The sequence below is a fragment of the Erithacus rubecula genome (genome assembly GCF_903797595.1).
Source record: "Erithacus rubecula genome assembly, chromosome: 18".
Taxonomy (NCBI): Eukaryota; Metazoa; Chordata; class Aves; order Passeriformes; family Muscicapidae; genus Erithacus; species Erithacus rubecula.
In genome coordinates this window covers 10211322-10220946 of record NC_136670.1, presented here as the reverse complement: position 1 = coordinate 10220946, position 9625 = coordinate 10211322, and the positions used below count along the sequence as shown (strand labels likewise).

At 50.2% G+C, this 9625-nt stretch overlaps 1 protein-coding gene across 1 annotated transcript; it reads right to left on the bottom strand.

Moving 5' to 3' along the window:
• HRH3 (histamine receptor H3) lies at positions 1 to 4120 on the bottom strand. The gene is made up of 3 exons (XM_079321965.1): positions 3878 to 4120; positions 3513 to 3679; positions 1 to 2649 (listed from the first exon to the last, which is right to left on the bottom strand). Exons 1-3 carry the CDS (start codon positions 4086 to 4088, stop codon positions 1777 to 1779), a joined length of 1251 nt encoding a protein of 416 aa, XP_079178091.1. The 5' UTR covers positions 4089 to 4120; the 3' UTR covers positions 1 to 1776.
• Between the last annotated feature and the right edge of the window lie 5505 nt (positions 4121 to 9625).

The following is a 9625-nucleotide window of genomic DNA, read 5'->3' as shown; positions in this document are numbered from 1 at the left end:
ATAAAAATACTTTATTGAAGTTTTCAGAAGGGAGCAGACACAGGGAAAGGTACAAGCAGGCTCAACATTTATCCTGTCAATTCATAGCACACATACTTCGAGGGGTGTATTTTAACCCATATTTTACAGACTGACAACATGTCACAAGTCTGAAATATCACATACACAAGACAAGACATCATTTAAAACCTGACTTCAGATATCAATACTGATCTACTTGACAAATATCACTGAGATACAGTCGGATGGAATTTTCTTTTACTCATAGCAGCAGCCAAAAAGCAGTTTGCTTGCAACAGCAAAATGTAATTGGCAATCACAACATCATAAGCTTTTGGGTACTACTTTACAACATTTGGATTTCTATTTGTAAATGTAGTTTTCAGATTTAGGATCTTGAGCTTCTCTGTGCAATACTGTTAAACACGAGCATTTGCCATGGCAACTAATTACTTATTTGTGTTACTACATCACTGAGCAGTGCCAGCAGTGGAATTAACCTGCTTTTTGGTCATACTGCCTCTGTGCCCAAAGAGGTTGTAGAACAAAAGGGCAACTGTGATGAAGCATGAGACGGGAAGCAGAGATAAAATGCCCAGGATTTTATGGTAAGACCAAGCTACAGCCCTGGTCTCTTGAATCTGTGTAATTAGTTGACAGCTCTGAACAATTTTTTAAAATTAAACAGTAAAAGAATTAATGCTTGTTTAACTGAATCAACTCAACCCAGATCTCCAGTGAAGTATTTTAAAAGAAAGAATGCAGGTATCCTGAAACTCGAAAAATTTAAGAGGTCTGAAAGGAACATTAAAAAAAGGAACATAAAACCAACACAAGATTTGCTTCTCTCTGAGCTTGTTATTTTCTGACACAGTGCCAGAAGAGTATCTTTAAGATCCTGCAGAAGAGATTTGAAAATGTCTTTGGGTAGTCAGGATGGAGTCTGTGGAGAAGCTGGCACTGTGCTGGCACCTTTCACACAGGCACAGGAACCCTTTTCCAGGAGCCTTCCAGGGCTCCTTCCTGCTGTGAGGCTCTGGCAGGAGGGCAGCACTGCCATGGGAGCACTGGGCAGTGTGTGGCAGCACCCAGAGGAATCAGAGCAGTTTTGAAGCAGGGAGGGATCAACAGAACGCTTCAAGATGCTCAGTGCCTCAGAGCCTGGCTGTAAACTCCTTAGGGCTGTCTGCCCCTTCTTGGGGTGTGGAAGGGACATCTTTTGCACCCCATGAAAGAGAGATCCAGATTATGGCTGCAGCTGCTGTAACAAAAATGGTAAATGAGATGTTTTCCTTCTGAGGCTTGTTCTTCTCTTTCTGTATCATCATCTACGTGCAATAGGTGCAAGGCAAAAAAAGCTCCCATTTATGAGAAAGATCAAGTCTGCCAACAGCTAAGCTGTAGTTTAGTGCAGTAGTTTAAGCCAGATATTTATTTTTATTAGCGTTTTCTTCTCAGGTTTCAGTTTATTGGAACAAAATGCTGGTGCTGCTCAGGCTGACTAGGTGGCAGCAGAGCTCTTTGTGGCACCTGCCAGTGGTGGATACAGATTTCACTATCTGTGGTTAATGTCAATAAACCCCTTTATCCTTCTTTGTGGTGGGATTATGTTGTTGATGAACTAAAATAAGTTAATAGTGGGCTCTCTTCTTCCTTCCTCACCTGCCCCACACCAGAGCTCCTGGGCTCTTCCAAGGAAACAAGCTCCAGTCCCACACCAATAGTGCAGAAGTAAACCAAGGCTTTTGTCATCCTCACACCAGGCTGGCTTCACTTTCAGTAGTTCTGAAGGGCATAGTGAGGCTGAATCTTCAGCTTCTTGGGACAAAGGAGTTTAATAAAAGCCCTTCTGAAGCTGGAGTGGCAGAGAGGGTATAGGACAGGGTTGACAGCTGAGTTGATCCACAGCAGCCAAAAAGAAGTCTCATACCAGAACTCGGAGATGCACTGGCCATGGCAGCCAGCACGGATGATCATCAGGAGAGTGTAGGGTGCCCAGCAAATCCCAAAAATGCCCACAATGATTGCCAGTGATTTGGCCACTTTCTTGTCTCTAGAGAGCCTGAAGCGTTGAGTCGTGCTCTGGGACACGATCTTCACCTCTGAGGGGAGAGTGGAGGCTGAATTTTTACAGCTCTTCTTGTTGCAACACTCGGGTTTCCTGGAGCTCTCTGAGCTTGTTGCCAGCAGGTCTTTGGCATCCAGGCTGGAATTGGAGGCTGCTGCTTGAGCTTTGCTCTTAGAGAGGTCAAGGGTTTCAGCTGACTCCTTCTGCTCCCACTTACAGCATTTCAAAGAAAGCTTTGCCTCTCGGCTCCTTTCCATCTCTTCAGTGAAGGACTGGTTGTGCACTTCGTGGAAAACATCCAAGCGCATTTTGGTGCGTTTCTGTATGTTCAGGTAAATGCTTAGGTTGAAAAACATCACACTGATGAAAGGGGTGAAAAACTCCAGCGTGGAGGCTGTCATGAGGAAATACCAGTTGTAGAAGAACTCAGCATAGCACTCCCCAATGGGGATGATGCTCTGGCCTGATATGTACTCCCAGCTGATAATGGCAGGTCCGTACAGCAGGAATGCCAACACCCACACCATCACCATCTTCAGCACTGCTTGCCTGGTGTTGCCTTGCTGGGCTCTGTAGGCGACCTGCAAGACGAAAGCCTTTTCTTACACACAGTCCCACACCCCAGCTGGCTGAGGCTCCTCACAAATGGACTATTAACATTCCTGGTAAAGTTGCTAGGCAATATCCCAGCAGTCCAACAAATTGATATGCCATAGGCAACAGGAGCAATTGCTAGATAAATCACACCCTTACAGGGAAGATTACGAACAGTCATTTCACAGCTCCAAAATATGGTGTCTGCTAAGTGGAAATGTACTGACTTGGTTGGAGCCTGGTGGCTGTCAGCACCCACCACTTACCTGAGCTGTCCCCAGCTACTCCCTGTAAGTGTCCAGGAGAGGGACTTGGCAAACTCCTGGGCTAAATGCATATTGTATTTGCAGTCAGGGAACGAGCAAACAGCAGCGGGTCAGATCTGCCTGTGCACTGCTCGTTAGCTCCTACAAAGGGCCGAGCATTTTGATCTCCCACACGCTCAGAGACCTTCCACATTCCCTGCCAAAGCCGGCAGTGCGATCTGTTGCCGTGCTAGCCAGGGAGGAGCTGCGAGCCTGACTGCAATTCATCCGTTTGTCCTGGGGATAATAAGCTCTTGCAAGTTAGTTAAAAGTCTGCTTACCTGGCTGGCTTGCTTGTACACTACTATCCTGTCACCTGGGAAGGGAGCACCTGCACAACGGGGACTGAGCCTTAAACGATTTAATTATGCCAGGAATACTAATCTGAAACCGCAGCTGAATTATGTAATTGTGGAGGAATATTGCTTTCCAGGCGGAAAGATTCATAATTCCTGGAGGATTCAAAGAACTTTTAATGGCAGAGAATCTGGAGAATAAAGCAGGAGGAGAGTTATGTCCCTCTCAGCTGCCATGACAGGACTCACCGCTCTTGTCACCGAGAGGAATCTGTCGTAGCTAATTAGCACGATGTTGAAGACGGAAGAGGTGCACAGCAAGTAATCAACCACCAGCCAGAGTTTGCAGAGGCTCCTCCCGAAGATCCATCTCCCCGTCAGCACATAGGGCACGTACAGCGGGATGCAGAAGGCACCTGCAAGCGGAGGGTCCGGTCCCGGTGAGGCTCGGGGGACCCTCCGGGACGGAGGGCTGCGGAAGGGGACCGGGGGCTGCGGGAGGGTGTGGGGGGCAGGAATGGAGGGATGAGCAGCCGGGCAGGCAGAGCCGGGGCAGCGCTGCCCTCCCCTCCGCCGAGTCGCTGCCGGACCGCGCCGGTGCCGGTGCACTTTACCTACGAGGAAATCCGAGATGGCCAGGTTGAGGAGGAAGAAGTTGTTCTGGGTGCGCAGGCTGGAGTCCGCCACGAAGGCCAGCATGACCAGCGCGTTGCCCGCCACGGTGACGGCGATGAGCAGGGCCATGAGCGCGCCCAGCGCTGCCGTGCCCGCGGCGGCGAAGCGCCCGGCGGCGGCGGAGCCGTTCAGCGCCCCGCCGCTCTCCATGGCCCGCAACGCTCCCGCCGCGCCGCCGCCGCGGGGCTGCTGCCCCTCCCCGCCCCGCCCGCTCCCGCCTCCCGCTCCGGCCCCCGGCACCCCCGCGTACCCCCCGAGCAGCCCCCGAACCCCCCAGAGCATCCCTAAATCCGCCCAAGCATCTCCGCATCCCACGAGAGCATCCCTGAGTATCTGCACATCCCTACGTATCCTCTCAGCCCGGGAGCATCTTTGTACTACCCCAGAATATCCCTTCATTCCTCCAGAGCATCCCTGAGAATCCACACATTCCCCTCTCAAACTGGTAGCATCCTTGCATTACCCCAGTGCATCCCTGAATCCTCCCAGAGCATCTTCTCCCATTTCCCTTCCCTTCTCAACCCTGGAGCATCACTGCATTACCTCAAAGTGTCTTTGCCACCCCCTAGAACGTCCCTACATTCCTCTTTCCCCTCTCAACTCAGAAGCATCCTTATGTTCTCCCAGAGCATCCTTGCATGCTGCACAGCAGCATTCCTGCATCTCTCCAAGGCGTCCACCATGACTTTATTGCGTCTGCCCTGGGGTCTGCGCCTTAACAAACAGACTAAGAACTTAATTTGCCTTTTAATCAGTCAGGAGGGCTCTCTGAGCAGGTGGAATACAGAGAGTGATGAACCTTCCTCTGCTCCTCATGGGCAGCAGGAGGAAGAGGTAAAGCTGCCCCAGGGTGCAGACAATTCTTGGTCTGCAAACCAAGGAGTCCTTGGGGCCCCCAGCCCCAGCTCCAGGGAGGTGATTAACACTTCCTTCTTTCACCACTTATTCACTCTTCACAGCTAAAGAGAATAACTTTTGTCAAAGGACTTGCTTCAGCTGGTGATTCTTGCAGGATGGAGTTACCTACACTGTACAACCCTGTGCACGGTGCCTACTCCAGGTGGCAGGAGAGGGAACACCCTCACAGGTATTGTCACAGGGGCAGGATCAGTTCTGCTATCACCAGCTCTGGAGAACAGCACAGGCATGTGCAGAGCAGCAGCTGCAAAACAGAGAAGGATACCGGCTGGAGACCCTGACCAAGCATCCTTCTGTCGGGGGAATTCTGATGAGTTGAGAGAGAACATAAGCAAAGCAAGAAAATTGTGCAAGCCCAGGAAGAAGCCTGTGGTTAAGGCCCAGGGGGTTTGCCACCTTCTGATTGCTCCAAAAGCTATTTTCACCTCAGGAACTACTACAGCCTCACAGAATTCCTCTTCAGACACACTGCCACAGCCACTGTCCTGATAGCGGCGGCCGCTCCCGCTGGGAGGGAGCCGAGCGCTGCGAGCGCTTCTCACACTCCCGCAGGAGGGTGGCCTTTGTGACACCCACCAAAGGGTGGCCTCAGCAAGAATCAGCCTCATCCTGCCCCTTAATGTGCCCAGCACTGGGACAGAGAGCCGGGCTCGCTTTTCCCTAGTGTGTGCACGGCGAGCCGGAGCTGCTGCAGGGCGTCCCCTGCCTCGGGGAGACAAGTGTCCCCAAGCCCGCCCACGCCGTGGATGGCTCCGGCTCCGCTGCTGCCGCATCCCGACAGAGGATGTCACTGTGGGCACACTGAGGATGGCACTGTGGGCTGAGGATGGCACTGTGGGCTCACTGAGGATGGCACTGTGGGCACACTGAGGATGGCACTGTGGGCTGGCTAAGGGTGGCACTGTGGGCTCACTGAGGATGGCACTGGGGGCTGGCTGAGGATGGCACTGAGGGCTCACTGAGGATGGCACTGGGGGCTGGTTCAGGATGGCACTGTGGGCACACTGAGGATGGCACTGTGGGCACACTGAGGATGGCACTGTGGGCTGGCTCAGTATGGCACTGTGGGCACACTGAGGATGGCACTGTGGGCTGGCTAAGGGTGGCACTGGGGGCTCTCTGAGGATGGCACTGGGGGCTGGCTAAGGGTGGCACTGTGGGCTCACTGAGGATGGCACTGTGGGCACACTGAGGATGGCACTGTGGGCTGGCTCAGTATGGCACTGTGGGCTGGCTCAGTATGGCACTGTGGGCACACTGAGGATGGCACTGTGGGCTGGCTGAGGATGGCACTGGGGGCTCTCTGAGGATGGCACTGTGGGCTGGCTGAGGATGGCACTGTGGGCTGGCTCAGTATGGCACTGTGGGCACACTGAGGATGGCACTGTGGGCACACTGAGGATGGCACTGGGGGCTCTCTGAGGATGGCACTGTGGGCTGGCTCAGTATGGCACTGTGGGCTGGCTCAGTATGGCACTGTGGGCACACTGAGGATGGCACTGTGGGCCTGCTGAGGATGGCACTGGGGGCTCTCTGAGGATGGCACTGTGGGCTGGCTCAGTATGGCACTGTGGGCTGGCTCAGTATGGCACTGTGGGCCTGATGAGGATGGCACTGGGGGCTCTCTGAGGATGGCACTGTGGGCTGGCTCAGGATGGCACTGTGGGCTGGCTCAGCATGGCACTGTGGGCACACTGAGGATGGCACTGGGGGCTCTCTGAGGATGGCACTGTGGGCACACTGAGGATGGCACTGGGGGCACACTGAGGATGGCACTGTGGGCCTGCTGAGGATGCAGGGGGTGACAAATGCCCAGGCAGTGGGAAACACTCTGAGGTTCTTCAAGCTGCTTTCAGGGTGATCAAACTTGACCACCCACCTGGCCAGGCTGACATTTCACCACAGCCCAGCTGGACAGTTGCAGCTGCTAATCACCAAAGATGTGATGGAGAAACAGTTTTTATTATTTTTTGATACCCGTGGTGTTTAATGAACCCATGAACCACTTTCACTGTGCCACTGTTTGTGATCTGGTGTTATTTGTACTCTCCTGCTAATGTCAAACATTAGTATCCATTGAAATGTTTACAAATTCCAAACGATGGGGTGTGTGCTGTGCAGCTCCTATCCCTGGGAGCAGTTTGCTGTTTGTTAGCTGTCATCCATTATTCAGAATTTTCACCATCCAGATAGAAAGCAAACCTCATACTTTGTACCTAAAATAATTTATAAAGTGATACCATGTAATGTGGACAATGACAGTTATTATTTATCCAGAGTAAATTGCCAGGATTATTAGATAAATAAGAACTGATAGAGCTCAGATTACAGGTTTCCTGATCCTGATGTTTCTCTCTTGCCTCAGAGGACAGGACAAATGCATTTCTAATATGTTTCAGGAAACGTGCCATCTTAGTAATAAAGGAAATCACACAACCAGTAGTTAAAGCAGGTCACAGTCAGACATACAAGCAGATGGTCTGACAGCTCAGGTTTGGACCTGCCTTACACTGTACATATGCCACGTGTAGATATCCCATATGCTCATAAGTGTATATAAATTCATGTAGGGTGTTCTGAAGTGGAACCCTTCTGGATGGTCAGAGCTGTAACTCGGCTCTAAACTCTCCTGAGCCTCATTTCTCTTTATTCTGAGGTTGTGCCTGAGAAGCAGGAGCTGGAGGTGGCAGATCACAGGATGGTTCAGGCTGGAAGGGGCTTCTTGAGATTTTCTAGGCCAGCTCCTCTGCTGGAGCAGGGTTGGATACAGCAGGTTGCCCAGGGCTCTGTCTGGTTGGGGTTTGAATATCTCCAGCAATGAAGACTCCATAACCCCTCCAGACAACCTGTTCCAGCTGCCCTCCAAACTGTCCTCACAGTCAAAAAGTCTTCTCTTGTCTGCACCATCCTGCCCACAGACAGCTCTCTATAAACCTAGAACTAGGAGGATATGCACAAACCGTGGTGTTTCCATTGCTTACTTCTGTCCATGGAGCCAGTTTGTCTCTGAATCAAACTTTAAAGAAAGAGATTATTAAAAAACCTCTTTATGTTCATCTCTTTACTGATGAGAGTTGAAAGTCCTCTGGCATTCACACAAGTATCTGCCACTATGAAACCCATCCCTTTGTTTTATTTCCTCTTCTTCTGCCTTTCATTGTGGGACATGTTTATTCTGTTTGGAAAATTCCCTTTTTAGAGATCCCCTCACAAGTTGCCAGTGCACATGGGTGTAGAGAAGGGCAGTATGGCAGAGAAAAGAGATCCAGAGTGGCTGAGGGCAAAACCTTCAAGGAGCCTTGAGCTCCTGCTTTGCCAGACCCCCAAGATACAGCACAAACCCTCACTATAAATATTTCACATGTAGCACCAATGAGTAGGACACAGAAAACACCAGGGGAACATTTCTCATGCTGGAGATGCCTTTGCAGTGAAATGCTACTCTTTGATATATATTTCTCTTAAAAACAAACCCAACAACAACAACTTGTCTGTCAAAACTTGGGGAGCTATTAGGACTGAAAACCAGCACAGCAATCCAAACCTGGCTGGGACTTGATGAAATTGGTCACTGGATGTGCTTCCTCCAGCCAAAACAGCTTCTGCTGGTGGCAGAAGGTCTCTTACCTTTACCATACTGCAAGGGACATAATTGAGTTTGATGTCAAAAAAAGACAGTGATGACCAGAATAATCCTTGAAAATTCTGAGAAATAACCCGTGAGCTAGTTTTCATGAAGGTGGGAGGAGCTAATGCCTTCACTCTCAAAGCAACACTTTCTGAGAGCTGCAAATGGCCACAAAGCCACCGTGTCCCTGAGAAGCATCACAAATTCTGGAGGGGAATTGTCCCCATCTGGCACAGTGTGTGTCCACCTGCATTCAAAACAGGCCCTGTACCTTTTTGCTTATTTCTTTTCCTTCCTTCTTTCCTCTCCTTTTTTTGTTCTTTCTCTCCATTCCCAGCTGTCACCTGCAAATCCAAACTCCCAAAGTGTTAAAAAATGCATCCTTTGGTACAGCGAGACTTTTCCTAGTTGGACCTGTCTCAAACTGCCATGACTGCTTTTGGTTCCTTGGGAACGAGCTCCTTAAAATTACAAATCACCTTGTCACCACAAAAAGTCACATTTCTGTCCTTGTTCAACCCAACAGCACTTTAGTGAGCAGGGGAATGCTGTGTTTAACGACTCTGGGGGAGGAAAACACCACAGAGCAGGATGAGTAATGTCATTAGTAATGAAGTTACTGTCTGATCAGAGTTAACACCTGATTCTTGTCAAGGCCAGTTCAGTATTGTATTTTGAAATGAAATTTTCAGAGCACAGTGGGGAATGAAACCAGAAGTCATCCTACATCTGTCAGCTTGGACTGAGCTGGCAGCTGCTGCTCAGACTGATAGATGTTTTCAGATAGAGACAGCAGGGTCTGAACATGAGGATGTGAAATCCGTGTGCAGCTGCTACCAACCATGCTGGAAGCACTTTGCCACATGGAGGAGTGAATGTTAAGGCGCTGTTGAAAAAGCCTTATCTGTTAAATTATCTGTTAAGCCTTATCTGTTCAATTTGGTACTCCATCAGGGAATGGCCTTTGTTTCTAATACTCTTAATGGCAGTGAGTGGTGTAGGCAGGGAGTGAGAAAATGAGATTTGGGAAGGACTAAAACATTTCTAATCAAAGCGAGTTCTCTTCCCAGGCAGATGGAAAACAGCAGCTGTAGAGAAATGAGCTGAGTTTCTCTGGGCTGTGGTTCAAGCTGTGGCTCAG